The sequence below is a fragment of the Aethina tumida genome, chromosome 1 (genome assembly GCF_024364675.1).
Source record: "Aethina tumida isolate Nest 87 chromosome 1, icAetTumi1.1, whole genome shotgun sequence".
In the NCBI taxonomy this organism is placed as follows: Eukaryota; Metazoa; Arthropoda; class Insecta; order Coleoptera; family Nitidulidae; genus Aethina; species Aethina tumida.
The window spans coordinates 79573721-79599677 of NC_065435.1; the positions used below are offsets into that span (position 1 = coordinate 79573721).

The window sequence follows — 25957 nt, forward strand, 5'->3', positions numbered from 1 at the left end:
TTGAGTGTCGTTTAAATTCATTCGTCCTTATTTAAGTAGATAAAATTGAACAATTTTTTAATTTAAGATGAAATATTTATGTTTTTGTAGATTTAACGGATAAAGACCAGATTATTAGTTTTCTAAAGTTTTGTCACCCAACATTTTGATAAAATTTGTTTGATTGACTAAATTGAAAATTAATTTATTATAATATTTTGACAACAAACTCGATTTGTATTACCTGGAAATCAAGATAGCAGTTCAATCGAACAAGATATTGAATTTATTCGGGATAAATTGGTGCATTTGATTGGAATGGATAAAAATAGTTCATTGTGTGTGTTCATCTTTTGAATTTGTTGTTGTATGTTTAGAGGTGTCCAATATTTTAATCTTGTAAAGTGTTGATTCATTGGATAAATGACCAACCATATATACATTTATAATATTATAGTTTGCTATGATACATGTACATGTACGTAGCCTTTGAGGTGAATACATTGATGACTAAAATCTCATTCGAGAGATGGGGAAAATAAAATAGTTTTATTATACCTGAAAATAAATATGAGAGTTCATTCTATTAGAATTTTTATTTTATCGGTTTGTGTGTCATATGAATGGATGAATCGGATTTAAATGGATAAAATAACAATTTTATGATTAATAATGACTCAACAAACTATATATTGGCTTCGTTCTCAGATTACCGCCCCTATATAAGACTAATATGTTATGTCGATTGATTGAATCAATTTGATTTTAACGATTGTTCACCTTCAATAAACTATTTTATAGTTCAAAAAAATGATGTACAGTTTAAGATGACATGTATACTGTGAGTTTGTTTATTGCTTTGGCGCCCAACTTTTTAATCCTTTCAAGTATTTGTTGTTTGATGGCACTCAATATTTTAACAAATTTTGTTTTGTTGAGTAAATTGAAGAGTAAGTTGTAAGTTCTCGTTTTTTCTTTCGCGTTTGAAAAATAAAATTGATTTTTATTGGAATTTTGATTTGATTGGTTTGTGTGTCGTTTAAACGAGTGAGTGTCCTCAGGATGTCGACTGAGAAAAAGTTACATTTTAAAATATTGGGAGTTGCAGTGAGAATTTAGACCCCGTACGGTAGGTGGCGGGCGGCGGTCGGCGGTCGGCTGTCGGCTGTCGGCGGTCGACGGCCACCACCCCCTTGTCGATTCGGCATCCGATCAGGTGCAGGAGAGCACCGAGAATACTCTCTCCAATTCAGAGAGAGCAGATGGAGCGAGACAGAATTAAGGAGAGAGAGTGCGGGCGGCGAGCCAGTTCGGATTCGGACGAGGGAGACCGGACACCCGAACGGGCCGTTCGCCAGTTCGAAAAGCATCGTCGGCGAGTGCGGTGCGCGTCCAAGTAACGCGCTCGTTTCTGTGCACGTGTTCCTGGCTGCGACACCTCCGCGTTGGGAGAGCTGAGCGAGAGAAGTTGCGGGATGTCGATGCGGGTTTAGGGAGAGTGGGGACTGCATCCCTCCGGGTCGCGAACATGCCCTCCTGACTGTTGCCACCATTCTATCTACCTACGTATTTCATTTCGGGTCTTACGTTTAATTTGTTGTGGTGGTTGGTGGTTTTTGAATACCGATTCATAGTGCAGTGGGATTTGTTGCCATGATTATATCCAAAGATCTGTTCTTGCTGGGGGACCAAGACTACTTGAGACTCCCGAACAAAGACGAAAAGAGGCCAGCGATGATAAGACCCGCCGTTAAACCACAAAGGTAACTTAACCGAACCATTTTCATTTATCAATCATCATTTTATTACAACATAATTTCAATCACCAAGCCTCTAAGATCTTTTAACACTAAAAATAAGTCAATAGTTCAACAATTTGTGATAAAAAAAATTGTAGAATACGACCAACTGTATTCGAAATTTTATTTATGTGATTATTTTAGTTAATTCCATCACGTTTATCATTCCTTTCATCGATGACGAATGAAGACACACGAGTGTCCAAATATTTCGTCAACGGAAATTAATTGAAATACTGTTAGTTGGCCACGCACCCATCCCCGATTTGAATTCAGTTCCTGCGAACGGATGTATAATACGAACTGTGCAGGTACACACATATTTTCGGGACCGGATTTTTTCCACACAAAAACACACACTGACTGTGTTTCATTTCAATAACAATAAAAATCGAATTTGCAAACATGGTCGCAGTCCGTCGTCATTGTTTTCTTATGTCCAAAACAAGTGTAAAAATAATACCAGGTACACTTATTTTATTAATGGACGGTTCAACAATAAAAATGAAACGTTATTGGTTGTCCATCCTTGTGGATATGATTATTTTATACAATGTCTATATTATTTTTTTTTTTTTGGAAATAATGTAAAATTTTTAGATTAGATCAGATATTAAATTAAAGAAAAAGGAAAACTTATGACAGACATCAAAAGAAAACAAAAAAAAAAAAATATCTTTTTTGTCTATCATTGTATTATTTTAACACCTTTGGAAATACTTATTCTGTCTATGTTACTTTTTTAACAGAGTTTTATGAAGGGAGCAAAATTCCTGAAAATATGGTAGACCTTTTAGATCAGATCAGATATGAAAAAAAAAGGAAAACTTATTCCATCCATGTCTAAATTTTTAATGTAAAGAAAACTTCTAAAAAATTAGTATAGTAGACCAGATATTAAATTAAAGAAAAAAGAAAGAAATATGACAGACATCAAAAGAAAACAAAAAGAAAATATTTTTTTGTCTATTATTCTATCTATGTGTTACTTTTTTAACAGAGTTTTAGAAAGGAAACAAAATTCCTGGATCAAATCAGATATGAGAAGCAAAAAAATATTTAAATTATTCTATAACGTTTCGAAATGCTATATTCCAGTTTTTAACTAATTTTTAGAAATATATAATGTAGAATGTTCAGATTTGATCAGACATAAAAAATATAAAGAAATACTTATTATGTTTTTAACTTTATATGACATATGGTATGTGTACAACGAATGAAATGGGTTGGTTATCTTTCTTGGATCATGACACACTTTTACTATTTGCCAGAGTTTACAAATGTAATATTTTTTCAAAAATTCCAAAAGTTTGTCACCTTAACACAAATTTCCTTGTAACGTTTAGTTCCTGCATGTTTTTTTGTTTCTTAATATATGGGTCACATTTATTTATAAAAGTAAAATAGAGTTTCTTATTAATATTTGGCCAAATAAAACGATCAGAAAAGTGAAATTTTCGTAGTTCAGTCAATTTTTCGAAGTGAAGCACCTGCATCAGGAAAAGAGTAAACATGTTAGTAGTGGAACAACAACAAAAGTCCGGTCCTGGTCGCACATAATTGCGATAAACTGACACACATGTGGATAATGGGTCAATGCACTTTATCACGCACAAATGAAATCTACGCGCGGTGCTCGTCCCCCGCGCACCCAGACGGAAAATCGTGCCTGCGCGCGTTTTCGTTCGATTTTTTTCCTCTCGTCTTATGAAAATTTTCGGGTGTCGTTGACTCGTACGCGACCAGAGATCTCGATTTATCATCGCGGACCACATTATAAATTATGTTCAGTTCCGTATGGGTTACCGGGAAGGTTCGTTCGTTTGTTCGTTCGTTCGTTCGTTCGTTCGTTTGTTCGTTCGTTCGTTCGTTCGTTCGTTCGTTCGTTCGTTCGTTCGTTTTTGAGCAAAAAATCGATTTTTAATTTTTGTGACGTACCGTTTTAAAGAATTCCCGAAGTTCATAATTTCATCGAAAATTGAATGAAGAATTCAAAAAAAAAAAAAAAAAAAAATAGTTTTATACTTTTATCATCGTTATCGTAACATTAAAAAAAAAATAAAAATTAAGAAAATAACCTCGTTTTTTAAGGTGCTCATTTTTTTCCTAGAAGCTGCCATCATGCTCCAAAACAAACATATCCGGTATTTAGATCAATCGATTCACAAGGTGGTGAGAATAACAATTTTTATTGATTTTCAGTATTTTTTCATTTATTCAGGAACGGTAATAGAGATCTGAAAGTTGCAGCATCGAAGTAACTTATGAGTACCAACATTTCCTGAAATTATGAGCCCGATACCTTCTGGGGCCGACTCGGTATTCTTATCGTCCCATGGTCTTTTCGTCCGTTAATTAATTTAAGCGGTGAAGATCGACGAACAGCAATTTTCGGAAGACAACATAAATTTCCAATGTGTCATCAATCGGTCGAGATGAGTTTGGAGGGCGAAAAACATTCGCTACCTGCTACTGCTGGCGCACTTCATTTCTATATCATCCCGGTGCGCTTCAAGGACCCGTTCTGCGACCTCATTCGACTCGCTTTTGTTTCCCGCTAATTGTCAATATTAATACTATTTAATGCGCTTATAATTACACGAATCGAAAAACGAAAAGCTGCGTGCGTATCGCATGAAATTAAGATCCAATTAATTCGTTCACGGTGACTGACATTTTAAGAACGTGTTTTCGAAATTCCGACCGTGGAATTGTTTTCGTGCGGCGCGCCGACTGGTTTCGTTCCGTTCCGTTCCGTTCCGTTCCGTTCCGTTCCAAGCCGAAATTTCGAACGTGGAAACGGGGAAAACGCGATTTCACCGCCCACGCGCTACTATAAAAAAATCGTCCGATTTATTAATAGATCGAGTCGAATGGCTTGGATGCTCGATGCAATTTTTGTCACAATACTTACTTAAATTGGATTTCGTCAAAATTGCCCGAAATGCTAAAAATAACTGCCTCTAAAAATACGTTAAGCTCATAAATTTGAAGCATCGTTAAAACTATGTTCTGCCAATCTTTAAGCCTCGTGGATTTGTTTCTTCTCTAAAACCAACCAAAACCGATCTCTAATTTATAATTTTTGAGTTAGTGACGAATTGGCGAATTGCAGCTCCTATCCGAATAAAACAAAGCACGACTGCGAATGAGTTGCCATCGTTGATCGTTGAAATGCAGTTAAAGTATTAAAGGTAATTTTAATTGTGTTGTTTGTCCCGGGCAATTTGACGAGCAAATGCGGGGTTACGATAATATATAATGGCCACCGCAAATGACTGGCGCATTTCGCATTTCGCATTTCGCATTTCGCGACTGTAATAAATGGAATATGAATATTTCTGTGTCAATATTCATCAATAGAAATTCGTAATTAATTCTAATTTCAACAATGACACATCATTTTCTAATTATTCTCTCAATATTTATGTTGCTAAATAAAAATATTGTAATTCCGCAAGTAAAGTAAGACGGGAACAATATCAAATTAATATGATCTATCACGTAGCGGCAGCCGAACAGGCAGAAAACGGACGGGTGTTTCGCAACGATCGCGTGGGAGGTTGTGCCACAATAAATCCCGTGTGTTCGAACCGTGCGAATTGAGAAAGCTTGCACCGGCGCAAAAATATCGAAAACCCCTTCACAAACGCTAAAACGAAACCTGAATAAAGGCCGAACACAAACAGGAAGTAATTTCGTGCACTTCCATTGCTTTCCGCCCTTTCTTCGTCTTCATTTTTATTTTTTAGTCTCTGTAGAGACACATCATAGATGTCATCGTGTACAAATACAAGTTGGGGATAATGCGAAAAATATTTGACGGTGAAACGGTGAGACGGTGAGACGGTGAGACGGTGAGACGGTGAGACGGTGAGGGTTCTCGCGACGAAAACACAACAGTTGTAAAGCGGTGTTGACATTTTTTGCCGATTATTTGGGACAGTAGTAAAAGTAGAATTCCGTTATGACCGTTTGAAGCATGCCGATATGCACGTAGAACAGTGTTAGAAGTGCATTTTTGTGTCGGGCAGGCAGCCAGCAGGAAACATTGCTAGAGTCGCCTCTAAAAACCTCCAGGTTTCCATCGATACCCCGCTAAACCAGTCGCCGGTTTCGCCTTTTTCGTCCTTTTCGTTCGGTCGCTTTTAAAATAAGACATTTAATACTCTTAACCCGGTTTTGTAAACTGGCTGTTATTGCGAATAAAACCTTAACATTTGTTGCAGCGGAACGCGACAAAGGTTGCAATCAAAACAATAATTGCTCATATTTCGGACGGCAATTAAGACCCGCCGCGAAACCTTGCAACGAACGCTTCTTTGCTCTTTGTGTCTTTGTCTGCAGAAAACACACACTGCCAGATAGCAGAGTTCTAATCGAACTGGAATTCTTTCTGTCACATACGCTGACATCACAGCTCCCCCAAAATCGTTGCTTTTGTTGCTTTTGTTGCTTTTGTTGCTTTTGTTGCTTTTGTTGCTTTTGCTGCTTTTGTTGCTTCTGTTGCTTTTTATAACAAGAAATAATCTTGTGCAAATCAGTTTTAAAAACCAATTTTTGACACTTATTAAATAGAAATTTCACCTCACTCTCAATCTTGAAAAATAAAAGTTTTATCAACATGCGGAGTTTTTGTTTCCCATTTCCTGAAAAATTTTAATTAGCTATCAAATTTTAGTTAGTTGTGTCTATTTATATATAGTATAAAATAGAAATGAATGTGCATATTTATTCCATTTTTAGTATTTTATTGATTAATAATAATAATGTAATTAATATACCGAACGTAAGATGAGGACCGTGCGGTGGAATAGACCGTTTGCCGGGAGCTTGTCCGACTCGCAGGATAGTTCCCTGCGTGTCGCGGTCCGTGATCCGTGGTCCGTGGTCCGTGGTCCGTGGTCCGTGGTCCGCGGTTCGCTCGCGAGCTCCTCTCTTTTCACTTTCGATGGTCGTCGACCCGGCCGACCGACCGTTTACCGTGTGCCCCCTTTCCGCTCCCCTTTCCTTCGATGCGAGTCGCGCGCCTCCGACCGACTGACGCGCCGTCCCAGCGAAAAATCGACGTCGCCGGCGCATCTCTTCCTTCTCCTTTCTCTCTCTCTTCTCTTATTCCCATAATCTAATAATCTAATCCAATAACATTTTATATCTAAGTATTTACATTATTTTAGTAAATAATTACTACATATAGTATATTATATAGTTCTCCTACCTCCTACGCCATTAATATTAATCATATTCCCAAAGAATGTTGTTTTCATTGCATATTCAACGTACCCAAAAAACAGTTATTCACATTCCAAATTCTCGAATCAAAACCAATGTTGAAAAAAATATATTCAAGTTGACAGGAAATGGTCTCTCTCGTTAGTGTGTCCGACCAAATAAGTAACGAAAAAAAAAATTCTCTTGGGGAAGAGAAATTTACTGAAATTGTTTTTATGTAGATTACAAAATATTCGATTGACGGACGCACTCTGTTATCGTAAATCGAAAGTCTAAAATCTCAAAAGGTATACCATACAATAATGATGTAAGAAAACTGTAAAATAAAATAATTAAGTATATGTGGAAATGATTAAGTCACGATATGTAAATATATCTTTGAGAATTAGAACACAAACAGTTATTTATGCATTAGCATATCAAAATGCAATTAATATATATATATATATATATATATATATATATATATATATATATATATATGATAGATTAGCGACTGTTAATCTGTCTTTTTAGTTTGATTAAAACACTAAATTCACAATAATACGCTTTATTACAACAAACGTACTTTAACCCTCGACATCTAAAGCTTGACTGTCTGGTTCTTTCTTAAGAACTGCCCCGAATATTAAATGTAAACAAATACTTCAGATTTGCTTATAAAACAAAACTAGTCTAAATAGATGTGAGCACGTCGCATCGGTCCATCGGTGAAGGTGATGACGTAAGCTAACACGGCCTTCCTGACATGTGGGGCGTCCTCGACCCTTCCACAGTTTTGCAAAGATTCACCTGACACCGGTAATCTGTAAACATTATAACAGCAGCAGTACAAGCTCAAAATATATTCGAAGAACTAAGTCTAAACCTTATTTCATTTAACAAAATAGACTGTTATGTGGCACAGTTAACAACCACTAGAAGCTCAGAGGCGACTCAACCATCAACAGGTCTGTTACACCCATGACTCTCAAGTGCTATCAAAAGATACCATATTCTAGCCAGGAGCTCAGAGGCGGTTCAACCACTACCAGGTCTATTACCCGCTTGTCTCACAGACCCAGAACACAACAATCTAAGCCTGCAGAGCAGGGACCTTAAAAATAGCCTGCCAAGCAGGGACCTTTAAACATAGCCTGCAAAGTAGGGACCTTAAACATAGCCTGCAAAGTAGGGACCTCAAACATAGCCTGCGACGCAGGGACCTTAAAAATAGCCTGCCGAGCAGGGACCTTAATCATAGCCTACTAAGCAGGGACCTTCACATATAGCCTGATACACAGGGACCTTAAACAGCCTACTAAGCAGGGACCTTTACACACATTCACACATCAATCTTATTAAATAAATCTATATCCATCATACCTTATAGAATTTCTGTATCTGGCCAGGTTCGTAACTGTTCATGCGCTGCTATTGTTGTTCTACCTCGGCTGCCAATCCTTCGGAGTGCGTACCTCTCATTAGGTAAACAATGCGTTACCTCAAAGGGTCCGTGATACTTTGGTTTCAATTTTCCTCCATTCGACAGCTGACTATTTTCAATAACAACTTTATCACCAACAGCGTATGGTATTGCCGGCACTCTTTTCTTATTAAAGTTTGTAATTGTTCTACTGGTTACTTCGCACACGCGACTGTGAGCTTGTTGTCTAAGTATTTCAGCGTCCACATCACTTGTCTGTATTGGCACACCATTTAACAGTTCGTTAGTTGCTCTCAGACGTCGATTTTCACCAAACATTAATATCCACGGCGCGAATCCTGTCGATTTGTTCACAGTTACATTAAAATCGTCCTCAATATCAGGTAGCACTTTTGTCCATTTATTTTCGTCTTTTTCATTCAACACAGCACGCATCGCATTAAACAAACTTCTCATAACGCGTTCCACTTGTCCATTACCTCTAGGAACTCCTGTTGCAATTAGGTGTAGCTCAACAGAGTTATCATTGAGAAATTCTCGAAATTTACTCGCTACAAATGCTGTTCCCCGATCAGCTATTATTCGTTTTGGTCGACCCAATTCCATAAATAATGCATCTAATGCCTTTATAGTACATTCGGCATTTTTTTGTCTAATAGGACAAAATCGCACAAATTTAGTAAAAGCGTCTATAACCACTAAAATTTGAGTGCATTTATTAGATTTGACCAAAGGTCCGGCATGGTCAATATGCCACGTATCCATTTTACTTGAAGGTTTCGTTTTCTGTTGACACAATCCACTCCGTTTTCCAGTAAAAGATTTACCCAACACACACGATCTACAATTTGCAACATATTTGCGTACTGTTTTACCCATGCGTGGCCATATTAAGTCCTCACGTAATTTCATTAACATTTTATCAGCACCAATATGAGACGAGTTATCATGATACAGTTTCATTATCTCTAGTCGAGCTGCTACAGGTACAAAACAACGTTCGCGACCATCATTTGAACATTGTAAAAACACTAAATTGTCTTTCACTATATATCCCGTCTCATGATGCGTTTTGTTTATTATTGTCTGACAAAACACATCCTCTGATTGATATTCACAAATTGTCTTTGGTTTGTTAGCAATAATTCGTGCTGCTAAAATTCGTTTTGTCGGAGATGCTGTATTTCGACTTAAATAGTCGACATGTGCCATTTTATGTCCTGGTCTATATTCTATATCAAAATTAAAGTCCTGCAATTTTATCCACCATCTTGCAACGCGGGGGTGTAGTTCCTTTTTGAGTGCTGTAGCCCTTACTGAATTACAGTCTGTATAGATTGTAAACTTTATACCATACAGATATGTGCGAAAATACTGAGTGGCTTCCACTATCGCTAGAGTTTCCAAATCATAAGAATGATATCGCGATTCACAATCAGTTGTACGCCTAGAGTAATACGCCACTGGATGAAGCACATTATTTAAGTCTTTTTGCATAAGTATGGCACCCAATCCAAGCGAACTCGCGTCTGTATGTAGTTCGGTAGTCAGTTCCGGATCAAAAATGTTCAAAATCGGATAAGAAGTCAATCGTTTCACTAAATCCAATCGCACATTTTCACATTCACTTGTCCACTCAAAAGTTTTTCCCTTACGTAACAGTGCAGATATCGGTGCTGTCAAAGTTGCAAAGTTTTTCACGAAACGTCTAAAATATCCAGCCAGTCCTTTTTCGATCACACCTAAATATTTCACAGATGTTTGTAAAAAGTTACATTTTTGTATATTTAAGGGCGTCAATGTCCTTTCTTAAATTCTTATGACATTCTTGAATGGGTCGAGCAGGGCACAACACATCATCAACATAAACAAACGTAATATCGTCTTTAAGTGGTCCAATGGCTTTAACGATGGCGCTCTGATAATCTGATGAAGAGTTTATGAGATCAAACGGCATTCGGTTGTTCTTTTATTTCTTTCGTAACCCACTCGTCCATTCCTGACAAATTCAAGTCATATTCCTCAAATGCAATTTCTAAATCTTAAAAGTCGAAACTGCGCTGCAGCCACACTTAAACCTACTGCGCAGTCATCTTCAATGTTGCTTGAGTAGTTTGGGCGTTGGCCATTGTCGATAAAATTTCCATGTTTTGTTTTTGGAATCTGTTGTTACTTTCTTGCTGCTAGTCTCTCTCCGATGCACTTTCGGTAATGTTCACAACGTTCGGACTTACTGCGCGGTCGCGTTTTTCACTATTGTCTGCCATTGTTCGTTCACAAAGAAACACAAAAAAAAAAAAAAATATTTTTTTAGGTCCTCTCTTCCGGAAATAATTCACGAGAAGATATCCCACTTCTGATGATAGATTAGCGACTGTTAATCTGTCTTTTTAGTTTGATTAAAACACTAAATTCACAATAATACGCTTTATTACAACAAACGTACTTTAACCCTCGACATCTAAAGCTTGACTGTCTGGTTCTTTCTTAAGAACTGCCCCGAATATTAAATGTAAACAAATACTTCAGATTTGCTTATAAAACAAAACTAGTCTAAATAGATGTGAGCACGTCGCATCGGTCCATCGGTGAAGGTGATGACGTAAGCTAACATATATATATATATATATATAACCTTACCTACCATAACATTTAAAAATATTTTTTGATTATTATTAGATAGAATGGAAATCTTTCAGATCTTCAAAACACTTTGAATAGAGAACAGAGTTTCGAGACTGAAGAGAACGAAACGATGCGGCCTGCAATAATCGCATAATAGCAGTTAAATTGCAGTAAAATCCGTGGAGGCATTAGAGATTCTCGCAGACACACACACACACACACTGTCGAGAGTATGTACACATATGTGTATATACGGGACAGAGCTGCGAGGCTTCGATGCTCCGAGGCTCCCGAGGCTCCGAGGAATTACTCTCACTATCTTTTCTGGTCTGGTGTTCTTGTCCAATCGGCATCCAATCACTTCCACTCTTCGACTCGTGCAAATAAATTTGGAAGCATAACCAAAATGTGTACACACTAAAAGAACATATCATGTAAAAGAACAATAAGGAATCGGATCACGTAACATTTGAACGTTGAATTATATAAAAATGTTTGTAAACACACAAGAATGCGGGTAATTTTAGCTGAAAGTGTTATTTTTCCGGATAGAATTCGGTGTTGGGTTTCGTGATAACACACCGATACAATTTCCTCTCGACCGAGTCTCGTAAGGTTTTGCATGAGTTCACGTCGTTGATCTCATTTGTCAATAAACAATCGGGTTGTTTGTTAATTATTGCGGCCGTTACAATAAGAAACTTTGAGTAATTGTCACTGTCTGCTGAAACGGACGTAATCGATTAATAAATAAATCAAACAATTTACTGGGAAATATTAATTACCGTTCTGCAGTTGTTTCGTTACAGTTTGTTGGCATGATTTTTTTAAAAGTATTCATATATAACTGAATTACTCAAAACTACTAGTAGAGTGAAAAGTAACCTTCTTTCAGATGACTTCACAGACACTTATTACAGCGAAAAGTAATTTTCCGGAAAGTCTGCAAACTACTCCGCAAGTTGATTTTCTATTGATGAGTCTTTTGAGGTTTGGGAAGAGATAATAGTCCGATGGAACAAAATCTGGCAAATAAGGTGGATGGAGAAGCAATTGGAGCCTTAAATCGATGCTCTTGTGTGCTGGCGCATTATCTTGCAAAAACAAAATTTTTTCGCTTCATGTAAGGCCGTTTCCCAGCGATTTCGGGCTTCAATCGCTTCAATAATAGTCGCAGTAATAGTCGCTGTTGATGGTTTTGCCTTTTTCGAGGTAGTCCACGAAGAGTATGCCATGACAATTCTATCGGAGGGCCTGAAAAAAATTAACATTTTAAATTAATTAATTTAAAAAAGTAACTTTTTAAGGTTTTATAAGAATAAATATGTAGGTGTATCCGATCTGGGAGACCTTTCGATTTGAAAATGAATAGCTCGCTATTCGAGCAGAGTAAGAGAATAGTAATTTGCATTTAGCGGTGCCCTTTAAGAACCGACAATCGGGCATTCTCATTGCACCGATTGCACCGATTGTCGTATTTGCGCAACGATTCGCGGACGCGGACCGTTTGATTGTCCCATTTATAGAGATCGATTTCAGCCTCATGAATATAATAACCGATCATTATGAGATGCAATAGACTTAAACGCTCCGCGATTGTGTCCGCGATTTTTCGTTCTAATTCAGTAATTGTGCCTGCCCGATAATTATCCGAGTTTTCCATTTTTTCTTCTCTTTTTGCTTCGACATCGCAGCGTTATTGTTGTCGATAATTACGGCTTTGTGTGTTTGTTGTGCACGAAACGGGGTCGCGGTTTTTCAGGAACCGATCCGCTGACGTAATTTGAGCGCGACGCGCAAAAAGACGGCTTTATGGGCTGTAAACTGGCCGGAGATAATGCGGTCTCATAATAAAACACCTTCCAGATAACACTGTGACTTTGACATTGAGACTTTTATTGCGCTTTATCGGTTTATTGGCCGGCTACCCAGAAGGGTAAAACATTTTCAGGATTGCTACAATGTTTTGCATCCACTGCACGAAACAGTCGTAGAGAAATTGAAAAATTACGGCGACTTATCTCACGTTACGAACGTGAATTTCGCCTCTGGTTCGGTTACGTAAATCGTGCGCTAATTGCGAATCGATCGATTTCGACTAATCGAAAAATTATTACTTTCTCGCCATACACACACATACACTCACACTCATACACACACACGCGGAGACACGTACACAAAAACAGATACAAAACATCCCAGATATTCGCTTTCAATGACCAGTGCCGGAGAAAGTCGAAAAATAGAAGCGTCTGTTATTCAATCGCGAAAAATCTTTTCGGACAATTAGCGGTTTTAATTAAGATATATTTAAGATCTTGAACGGTGAACGCGCGCTTTTTTTGTGATGCGACTCGCTAACCCACTGGTCGACTGAAATTCGCACCGAGGTGCGAAAAATATACCGGGACCTTGAACCCAACGACAAATTTTTTTATAGACTTACGGCTGTAAGCTTTTTCGTCGCCGATTCCGAGAATCCAGATGACACTGGCACTTACTTAATTGCCTAAATATTATTTATTGAAAATACCACCAAAACTCACTACACTACACTACACATACTAATACCTTAATACTTTTCACATTATTGTATACGCTAGAAATGATTAAAAATGAGTTTTAGTAACCTTACCTTTATTCAGTTTCAATCTTATATTTGGTACACTATCGCTCATATGTAGAGCAACAACTCAATTTATATACGAATAATATCTTTATTTATAACATTTTATTTCGGGAAGGGTTCATAAGTAAAGCAACCAAACCCTATATTCAATACAATTGATTTTATAATTCATTTCTATGTCCGACATCGTTCCTTAAAGCTAAAAATGCCTAGAAGTGACCATTTATCAATACAAAATAAACAACCACTTCAACAATATCGCGGTCCGCGATTTAAATTTAAACAACAAATCGATCATTTCGAAGACGATTTCCAATTTTAACCGAACGAATACTCTGGAAGGAATTCCGAAAATTAGTAGAAAACCCCTAAAGACTAACAGAACTTTGGGCAGAAAAATAAAAACGCTTGCTGTTCGCGACACTTTTATCAGTGCATCCCGCATAAATAAAAAAATAAACGAACTCAGTATGTTGGTGAGTACCTTAAAACGAAGACTTAACTAAGATGTATGTTACTAGGTACTAAATAAAAGAAGGCTAAATGTACATAAGGTTGTTTTATTTTAAAGTGTCTTTTAAAGTCTACTTTTGACCCTTGAATATTTTTCAAATATTAATAAATACCTAACTAAACCCATTAATAAACAATTATATTGCTGTTGCTATTGTTTTTATTTAAACATACTGCTTAAATGACAATAATATGGACAGATGAAAATTTCTAGTTGCTCTACGTATGAGCGCTAGTGTATATTTTGTATTCAATATTTCCTCACTTCATTTGTGTTCTTTTATTAAAATCATGGGTCGTTCAAAAACTGTCACATATTGAAGCATATTAATTCAAATCAATTGCAACTGATTTGATAAATCCACAGAAGAATTTCAATATATCAGATTTTACTAATAAGTCAGCACTCTTATTCTAAAATAACTAGTTTTCAGTACGATTGTAACCCAAAACATGCATCAAAGTTTGTAAAACCGAACAACTTTATATAAAGCTGCACAAAATACATGGGTGCATATTGAACCGGTTACAATAGATAAATTGTTAAGATAAAACTTTACAGGACGAAATGCAGAAAGACAATCTTTATATATAATGTGTTACAAATAGTGCATGTACATAGAAAATTTAAAAAACACCCATTATTTTTTGAGCTGCATTTTTTTGCCATTTCTGAACCCATAAACACCCCGAAATTCCTGCATGTAAAATTTTTTGATTCGATTGCCTCAGTCCTTGGAACTCAGAGCGGGGTCTAGTTTTACAGTAAAGCTACACCCCACACTTAAAAAAAAAACGGTTATTTTCGAACCCAAAATTTTACTTTTGGGCCGAAATTAGCCCAAAAAGAGCCCGAAATAATTGTTATTTATATCGATTTGGCGAAGTGCGGGGTACAATATTTAAAATATTTTAAAGTGTTTTTACTATTTTATAAAAATCGAGCATTGTAAAATAAAAGTACATAATAATTATTAATTCTTAAGTTCTTACTTACTTATTCTCAAACTATTTACTAAATTTAAATTTACTTATTTCGGCGAAAATAGTTGTGTTACGCCAATGAGAATTCGCGCACACACACACACACACACTCGCAAAGCAGAGAGAGGAGAAAGAAGGAACGTCCTGCGAGCGCGGAGTGTAAGAATATAACAAGATTACATTCCACGTGTGTCAGACATTGAAAAAAGGAAATAAAAATAGACGCGGTGGACCTGCTGCAAAACAATGCGCCGATTTTTATTATTTTTACTTCTTGCGGTCGCCCCATTCAATTTCGATTCGGGTTACTTTTGGCCGTTCGCTCTCTCCGTGTCGGCCAGCGATTTTTTTCCCCACCCGCGATTTAATTCCAAAATTAATTTGTCACGGCAATTTTAGCGTTTCGTTCTTTTTTTATCGAAACAATAATTTATACGCGAATAATATTCATATATTCAGACTATTAATCAATACCCGAAAATACACGTTTTTTCGGTGCGCCGCGATAAAAATTAATCTGTATTCAATAAACTGTTGTTTGACTTTCCTCGTATGTATTTTAATCGTTCGGCAAACCAGTCCGCGTCCGATTTCAATAAAATAATAATAAACATGTCTTTGAACTGGCTATTTTTATTCTCTTATTGAAATCGTCTATTTAAATCAATTAGCTTGGTCAAGTTTACCTGATTTCAAGCCGATCGATTGTCCGATTGTTTCTGCATTGCGCTTCAGCTCAACTTCAACAATATCGCGGTCCGCGGTCCGCGGTCCGCGGTCCATCTGGTCGAGATTAAGTAATTTTAGATTCTAATAATATTCAGGGGAACTCTCGAAGAGCAACTGCTCTTTTGATGCCGTTTCGCACGCGCTAAACACATCGCGATCTATTTTCAAACACACACATTCAAACACATTTTTTCTATTCCATTCTAACTTTATTTGACTGCTCAATTTAATTAATACGATTTTAATTAATTGCCGTCGCCGTGTGCGCCAGTACTAACCTCAATAAGCGGGAATTTTTCATTTCGTCGTGTGGCAAAGTGCAAGGAACTAACTGACTAACTGGCCGTCGCAGGATCCGGATTTGTTTAGTTCGGTTTGAGCGTTTCAGTCGTGAAACCCGTAACTTTCTTTCACGACCGCACACTGTTTATGTAAACGTCCCGGCGAAACGGCAACGAGGAAAAGTCCTTAGACGAACGCGGTTTTATGGGATTTTTGACCTTTGCCTTTATCATTGTGCGCGAACCGAAAAAAAAAAAAATTTTTGATCTCGTAAAACGTGACTCACTCACTTGCACTTTCTCTAGTCGGTTGCTGTGTGTGTGTGTGAAATAATTTATTGTCAAATCGCGAATTCGTAATTACGAGCGGGGGTAACGAAGCATGGATGTTTAATCGTATGGCGCACCTGTTTTCCGATTTTTTAATGCACCCCGCGTGTTATTTATCGCGTCTTTCTCGCACAATTAACGACGCTCGTTACGCAATTGTTGTGTCGAACTGGGAAGTACATCGCTCATTTTCCGAGAATAATTGACCCACTGCCCAACAACCGAATAACGATTTTAAAAAAATACATATTTGTAATAAAAATTACAACGGTTATTATTCATTAATATAAAGATTGAGGCTTTCGTGACATTTGTTTCCATATTTATAGTTTGTTTAAATTATTTCCTAACGTTTCGCTAGCACGAGTGGCTAGCATCTTCAGAGCTCTGATTTAGTTCGCGTCACTTTTCACTAAAGTTCCTGTCGATGAATCCTTATACATGATATCAGAAATATTCATTCTTGATACAGTGGATCTTTTTCTTACGTGTCTTACTGAAAACTATTTTGTTTGTAACAACAAATTCAACGAACAGACTGAAGGATTAGAAATGGGCAGTCCTTTTAGTGATCGCCAATTTCTTTATGGAAAAGTTTGAACAAAAAGCGATTGACACTTCCAAACACAAACTTTTAGTTTGGTATCGTCAAGTGGATGATACTTTCGTTATATGGACAAGAAAAACTAGATCAGTGTCTAAACCACCTAAACTTTCATCATCCTAATCAAAAATAAGAGGTCATCAAATCGAAGGAGCCAAAAAGTTATGTGCAACACACCACCTGGCTGAAGTACATAAGAACACTTGGGAAAAACACTACAGGTCAACTGAGACCTCATACTAATAATAAAGTTCCCATATATATGTAAAGTTACCGATAGAATTGGAAAAATGTTATTAAAACATAACATCCATACTGTTTTTATACCAACAAGGAAGATTCAACACAGTCTCAGATCTGCCAAAGATAGGAGAGACCATCAAACAGCTTCTGGGATATACCTGATACTATGCTCTTGCGGGAAAGTATACATCGGTACCACAAAACGTTCAATAGGGACTAGGATTAAAGAACACATACGAAACTGCAAACTAGGACAATCAGACAAGTCTGCTGTAACTGAATATGCTCTGTTAGATGGGAATCATAAGATAAAATTCCAAGATACACAATTGCTTACCTCGGCAACTGAATATCACAACAGAATCATTAGGGAAGCAATTGAAATCCATAAACACGGAAACGAAGAATTTTAACAGAAAAGAAGAAGCATTGAAGCTGGATAAAATATGGACACCAGTGCTCAAAAATATCAAAATTGCCAAGTAAATAAAAACAGTCAACAAACAGAACGAAATTTCTAGAACATCAGTTGTCTAAGTACTCATTTGGTTGTCAATCAGACCTCTGAAGTTGCCAGCCACCCCTGCTAACGAAACATCTGGAAATAATTCCAACAAACCTCGACCAATAAGCCCAAACAACTGTAGATAGATATTATTCATTATTTTTTACACATTTACAACCACTGTTTTTATTATTTTAAAGAGATGTTGAGAATTCTTAAAATCTAAATAATAAGGAAATAAACAAATTCATTTTTCTTATTTTAAAAACAACAAAAGTCATTTTAGTAACAAAATATCTTTTCTAGAAGGTTTGTAGGCTAATTTTTGGAGGAACAAAAATTCTTGATTGATCATTATCAATGATAATTATTAGCAAAAAGAACCTAACTTAAACAAATTCATTTTTTTTTTTACTTTAAAACAAAAATAACAAAAATCATTTTAAGAACTTAAATAACAGAATGCTTGCCACGAATATGTCGATTTCGTTAAAAAATAAGTAACTTCTTGAATTACACATCCTTTAAACTGTTATACTCGTACAATAGTCTGAAAATTTTCTTTACAACAAAATATTCTTTCTGAAAGGTTTGCAGGCGAATTTTTGGAGAAACAATCAGTATCAATGATAATCATTAGCGAACACTGGTTATAAGAGATAAGAATAAGATGGACAAAATGTATTTGGTTCGGAATCGTTTAAAATTTGAATTTGTAATCGTCGGTTCGGTATCCATAATGTACAGTTTTATAACCACATTGTTGTGACACGTCTCGATAAATATTTTGGACCGGACCGGGCCGACTTCCATTGTACACTCGTCGAGGATTTTTTGGTATTCCGAACGCCAAATGGATTTATGTAAATCCGGACGGTTCGCATCACAATTCCGTCCTTGATCGTATCGAATTACAATTTATGGGGACGTACGAGCCTTGACCTTAATTAAAACGGTTTAAAGACTCCCCCTTATTAATCCAACCGACGCGGAAAAACAAACTGGGACAATTTGCCCGAGATAATTGCCTGTCTTACATAATGGCGAAAAACTATTAAATAAATCGACAGAATTTTAATTTGCTTGGACCGAGGCCAGAAATCTATTTTATTACTTTATATAAACCCGCCGTCCGCCGTCCAAAGATTCCAAACCCAATGATTTATCACGGACGCGAAATTGCTAAGGGAAAGAAAAATGGGGCGCACGTCACTGTGTTTAACGGCTTAAATGGACGTAGATACCTGCACCGAAGTTTAGAGCCTTGTTCCTGCTGCATGTACGACCAATACGACCGGCACGACCAGCGTCAGCTTTCCTCCGGTCGTTGTTAGACCGAACTTTATGAAGTGTGCTAAGAAAGAAAACAACATTTGTCTCACTCACGCTCGCAGATGCAAAAACAATCAATCAGTCTATGGATTATGTTTTCGGGAGATTGTTTTTTCTCTTTTTTCTTTTTTATTTTTTTTTGTTTTTGTTTTTGTTTTTTTTGTCTGTGCTCGGTTGGTTCGCATATTGTTTTGGCGGACTGAATTTATGGGCCGTTTTATCCGATTATTTCAAGTTTTCGGGTGTATGTCACTCAAACATAAATAAATTGATTCATTCACGTTTTGGAAAAATTAACAATGTTCGTTTCATCGAATTATCTCAAAGGTTTAACCCTATTACATTAGCTATTACAGAAGTGGAGAAACATATGTTTAAAATTTTTGAGACATTTCTAAAAACTCTTAAGCATTGAAACGTTTTTGAAATAAATTCGGTACACATTTAAGCCACATCAATAAAGTAGTTTTGCGACAGTTAATCATGGTGTGTGTTAGTGTGTGTGTGTGTGTGTGTGTGTGACCTCTGAACAATGTCGCGTTCGAACCTTGAACTTTCTTAGATTCGAGATTAGTTGTTAGTTTAGCAGCTGGACCGTTTCGCACCCTTTAAATCGCAAAAAGACCGATAACTTCGGTTTACAATGTATATTTAATAATCGAAGTAAATCAACGCGTTGCGATCCGTACGACAACATAAAAGAGGTACAATTAATGGGCTCATAAACGGTGTTATACACGAACAATGAATCTGTCTAACAACCACCACTATATTGTTATTAGTTCATCAAATCGTTAATGTTATTTTATATGATATCGAAAAAATAATTAAAATACGCGTCGGATAACCCAAGGTCACTCACACACATCGAATTTAATTATGTTTTAATTTAATTTTGCATAAAATATTGGTCGCGATATAACCGAAAAATATGTACCCGAATTTCCATACAAATGGGATATTTATTTAAACAACGAGCTCTCCTTATTAAACGTACGAATATATCTCTCAGTCTTGTTAATAAAACACGTGTAAAATTTCAATCAGTATTTTGTTTTATCATTTTATTGCTTTCGATGATGTCTGTAAATTCATATAAAATGTTAATTCTGTCAAGTTTGGAGTCCTTAAATTATATTTTTCCGATTTTGCCGGGTAAAATAATACAAATAATCTTATCGATTTGTATTTGTTTTACTAATAATTGGGTGAAGTCAGATAACGGCCCTATTCATTAATAAATAAATCGTTGTTTAGATACACATAATCTATATTGTTTAAAATTGAATTACTAAACTCGTATGTACAATTACCGTAATTCATTAACGCTCATATGTAGAGCAACTTTAAAAATTTTCATTTGTCTTGATAAAAACAATACAGCAATATAATTGTTTATTCGTGGGTTTAGTTAGATATTTATTAATATTTGAAAAATATTCAAGGGTCAAAAGTGGAGCAACTACAAAATAAAACAACCTTACGTATACTAACCCTACTTTTATTTAGTATCTAGTAACATATCCATTTTTTTAATAACTTCTAAACACCTTTTCTTCATTGATTTTAGTAGCAACATAATCTTTCGATATTTCTTTCGAGTGATTTTGAACTTCTTCGTAGAGTTTATTCAAATTTGACAGTCTTTTTGCATGGATTTTCCGATCAATTTCATCCCAAAGGTTTTCAACTGAATTGAGGTCTGGGCTTTATGCTGGCGAGACGTTACATGTACTCCTTGGAAAGTGAACCATTCTTTAATTAACTTAGACTTGTGTTTCGGATCGTTGCCGTGCTGGAAGGTTCACCTTAAACTCATGTTATCTTTGACAAATTGAAGCATATGATTCTACATAATGTCACGATCAACAAAACGATCCATTATCTTGTCTAACTTAACCAGCGGGCCCATGCCGAACACAGAAAAACATCCTCAAACCATAACGCCTCCTCCACCATGCTTCACAGTGGGTCTAGTGTACTTGGGATTATACGTTTCCTTAATTGGTCCTCTCACCTATGAAATGCCATCAGATTTGAATAATTGAAGCTGACTTTCATATGAAAACAAAATTGTTTTCCATTGCCCATCTGTTCAGTTCACATGTTCTCTTGTAAAAAGTAGTCCCGCTGCTCTAAAGTTTGCAGAAATGAAGGGCTTCTTTGATGGTTTTCTACCATAGAGACCAGCTCCTTTTAGTCTTCATTTTATGGTACTCACCAACACACTGAGTTCGTTTATTTCTTGATTTATATGTGTCGTGAACAACAAGCGTTTTCGTTTTCCTGTTGTAATAGTCCTCGAACTGATCGATTTGTCTAAATTTGAATCTACTGCAATTTTACTATGCTTTTCACCATTCCGGAATTTTTCTACACTTCTAGGCTTTTTAGCTTTAAGGCTTACTGGTTGTTTTACTTACGAACCCTGCCAGAAATAAAATATTGTATGAAAACTAGGTAAATAAAGATATCCGTATATAAATTGAGGTACGAAATGTGTAGACACTTAATAATTTTAAAATTAATTTAAATTACGAATTTATTATCGAAATTCCTGCTAGGACCTAAACGTTAATAGTTCGATCGAATAGTTCGTGCGAGATTCATTGTCAATATTAAATGCATTTAGTGCATTCGGAGAGAGTGCATCCATTTGACGAAATCGGTGAAATCCATATTTTTGCACTCCGACCTAATGAGGGACCGACGATAACAATTCTAGACTGGAAAAAATTCATAATAAATGGCACCCATCGGACACTTTCTTTTATGCACAACATCTGGAAGTCGGTATCAAAAAGTTTCGGCCTCAAACTGTTCTCGTAACAGACAAATATTTTTTTGTCTAGTCGATTCGTCGTCGTCGTCGTCGTCGTCGTCGTCGTCGTCGTCGCCATATAGTTAATAGTATCGAAACTAATATTGGCATTGAAAACCATTAGTTAGCAATAAATACACTTAGCATAACACTAGCAATGAATTTAAAATGAAGGTCATGAGCTGCAATCCCATGAAGATGATGAAAATCGATCTACCACAATAGATAGGAAAATGTCATCATGCATCTGTACAAACAGCAGTTCGGCAGTTCGGCAGTTCGGCAGTTCGGCAGTTCGGCGGCAAAAATTACGCTCAGATGTGAAACTGCTGCGAGATGTGATTATGCGTTTCGAAACGCAAACGATTGCCGAAACCGGGCGATGCAACACAGGAAATGGGCGCGAAGCGAGCAGCGAAACAATGAATTTTCCAAGCTCTGTGAAACAATTGACATAACGCAAAACTTTATTGCAGCCACACACACATAACGTGTCAAGAACAACGTTGCTAACGACAGGAAATGAAACGGTCACTTTTGGTCGATTTGGTGCGATTATGTCCAGACCTACCTGAACTTATAACTACACTTTTTTGCTGGCTACAAATTTGCGGGGTGCTCTTTTTCATTTTTTTTTCATCAATTTGTAACGTAAGTTTTACGGCTGCTAATGGCCTTTATTAACAACAGATGTTCTCTAGACATTGGCGTGCAAAAACTTCCGAAACGCTCCCCCAGCAAACTAGATTTTAGTTCTTTGAACTCCGAATGAAATCAAGAATTTGTTGCGTACGTGTGTAATGATCAACGCGGATTACAACCGAACGAAAATAGCCGTAAAGCGGCAACTAGTCTCGACCAACGAGCCACTTGGTCTGCGCAATTTAAAAAGGACGTTATCGGACAATATTGGTCGTTTGCTAGATACACATCGTCGCTGGGAAAAGGACGCACTCGCCCCGCAGAATAATTTAAGGCGAATCCCGCAGCAAATTAAGATAGAATCTTTTACTATGATGTTGACCTTAGGTTTTTATTTATAGCCGAGGCACTGCGGCAGGTATTAGGTACGTCTCGGGGAACGGCGTAAAAAAGTACTATCGCGTGAACGCACACCAACCGGCCGAACATCACTTACACCAGTTTAGAAATTTTCATTTCAAATCATTTCATCATCTTCTTGTAACTCTTGTAACACAAACTCACCTGCTTAACAGTGCTTAAATGAAAAATTTTAAACCTGAAATACATTGAATAAGGCACCCCGTTCCTGCAAGACAGGCACTCCGTTTATTTTGCAACAAAGTGTTTCGGACTGACTGACTGACTTTACCTGAAAACTCACGGTCCGAACGAGTGAGTAACGATCGCATCTGCAACAACAAAACGGCGACCTTTGTTGGAATTTACAACTGGTCAATGGTGGTGAATCAGTGGTTGGTTACTTGTTTTTTAAACGTTCGCCATATTTGGCGTCCACGTCACTGACTTAACTAGTTCAAAAAGGATTTTTAACACATATCGGACGAGTCGATGAGAAAAATATTAGTCACACGCCGTGGAAATTTACCCGAAAAAACAAGATTTTATTGCTGCCAGCAGGACAGACAAACAATATTTGCTAGGTATTTTTATGCTTACCTGCTAAAACAAACACATTTCCAAAAAATATTTTTCTCCCTAGACTGTAATGAACATGAATTTCGGATTCGACAGGACGAATAAACTTGTAACGAGCCGCCGCTGATCTCTCTCGTCTCAAGCCGCAAAGGAACGAAAGAAAGAAAGAAAGAAAGAAAGAAAGAAAGAAAAAAGACTTGGTATTATCGGGCTTTGTTGCGATTTTGGCGTAATTTCAGACCAACTCTTTCATCAAATTTCTTCAAACAAATCCGTCAGGCTGACCGTGCGAGAGCGGGACAGAAACGAGCAACAAAGGATCAATTTATTTGTTTTTTTTCTGCTGGCGAACCGGAGATGGAGGAACGAACGAGAGATGGAGAAGCAGCGGCGACTGCCCCATGCATAATCATTCATCTGTTTTCTACTGCTATTTGCGGTCAGGCCAGAAGTACACTACTCCCAAATAAAAACCTGTATTTCTTTTTCGTGTACTACATCGTTGTCGGTTGCAGGAGTTGCATGAGTTGCAGGAGTTGCAGGAGTTGTAGCAGTTTTACATATACCTCACATTGGTAGTTTTCAACACGTGACCGGGATTACGAGTAAACGTGAATGAAGGGTGGCCCGGAACTGGTATCTTGTCTCGGGCTTTTTACGTAACAAATATAAATTGCTCAGCGACGCTATCGAGGCTAAATCTCCAATCGATCGTTGACTGAATGGAGACAGACAGGGTTTGAAAATAATTGATTGGCATCCCTTGTTTAATTTAGGGGTGAATTTCCCTTGGTACAGTACGGGCAAGGAATGAACAAAGAAACAGAAATTTCAATCTGCATTATTTATGTATTTTTCTAATCTTCATCGAAATTAGAAAGGTTCCAATCGATTGCCCGGTTTGAAGTTCGGTCGCGTCGCCGTTGGGACCTTGAAGTGGACGATTTCCCGGTATTTGCATGTGAAACCGGGGGTACAATGGTTCGTGGAGCGAGCGTTTCGCGCGCGGGGGCAGCGAAACGTTCGTTCGGACGCGTCGTATGTGTCTCACGTACCGGGCTCCCGACCTATCCTAAGTGCCGGTTGTCATTCCAAGCACGACAGGATCTCGGGGTGAATATCCTGCGGGTCCATTGTCCAACGAGATGCGCAACAATCGGGTGTTTCCATCGAGACATGCCACCGATTCGTCTCTCATTATGCGACGCCGGATCGCAGGAATTTCGGACGGTGTCCGATGGCTCGAGGAGGTGTTTGAACGGTAGCGAAGGGTTGTGTGGTTGGAGTTTCGCTTCGGAAGGTAGATTGTGAATTGGATGTTGCGATTGCAGTGGAATGTCCTTCGATTGGATGTCATTAAATGGACGGAAACTGTACGAACGCAGTCGGAATCCAATGAAAAATGATAATAGACGTTTCGCTAGACAATCGTATGGAAATTTCGAGATATCGCCATCCGATGCATAGATATGAGCCAGTCGCCATTTAATTGGAAGTTAATGCACGGGGTGGTCCGCAACCTTGACTATCACACACACACACACACACACACACACACACTCGTGAAGAGAACCATCCGCACAGAGGCGAACTCTACGCACATTTCACGATGAAAAGAAGTCTTCTCGACAAGAAGGTTCCTGTCGAGGACATAAAGTGGTAGATGTAAACGTTGCACTTGAAATGGCGAATTTTACGATGTTACGTTCGACTTTATTAAACCGGCGGATGTCAAGTGTGCACTCACAAGCGTCTATTCTTGTTAAGTAAGTTTTCAAAGGAACTTGGAAAAAGGTCTACGGAGGAAAAACACATTGATATAAAATAAAAAGACGTAAGATACTAGATGTGGTGAAAAATAACCTCCTTGGGAATGAATCAATTTTTTTTTTTTAATTTTTTTCATTTCATTCTTTCGATTTTTCAACTTGTTCATCCCGTCCGAAAAGTCTGCAAAATATTCCTGCCGAAATCTGGCAAATAAGGTGGATGGGGAAGCAATTGGACCCTTCGATGCTCTTTTCCGGTTTTTTCTTTTTCAAGGTACTCCACGAAGGGCCTGCCGGTACGGACTTCATCGGCAATGGAGTTTCGGCCACCATGAAACAGTGTAATCTGAAGGGGCATTAGCCCCAAAATATTTATACAACTTTTCTTTTGTTGCCTTCGCCGTTTTGCCTCTCAAAAAATAATGTTTTATGAGAGAACGAAAATTATGATGCCAAACACATAACCAAAAATTAGCTGTCAAAACAAAACTAAGGGCTGTGTCGCCCTGAAATTCGACACGTTGGTCTAAATA

The 25957-nt window shown here is 37.4% G+C and overlaps 1 protein-coding gene across 1 annotated transcript in view; it reads left to right on the forward strand.

Moving 5' to 3' along the window:
- The first annotated feature begins 1368 nt into the window (after positions 1–1368).
- Positions 1369–25957, forward strand: part of LOC109598676 (uncharacterized) — a 49164-nt gene continuing 24575 nt past the window's right edge. Inside the window, exon 1 of the mRNA XM_020014581.2 lies at positions 1369–1742. Within this exon, the coding sequence (XP_019870140.1) occupies positions 1633–1742 (110 nt within the window). The 5' untranslated portion in view covers positions 1369–1632. The remainder of the gene's footprint in view (positions 1743–25957) is intronic.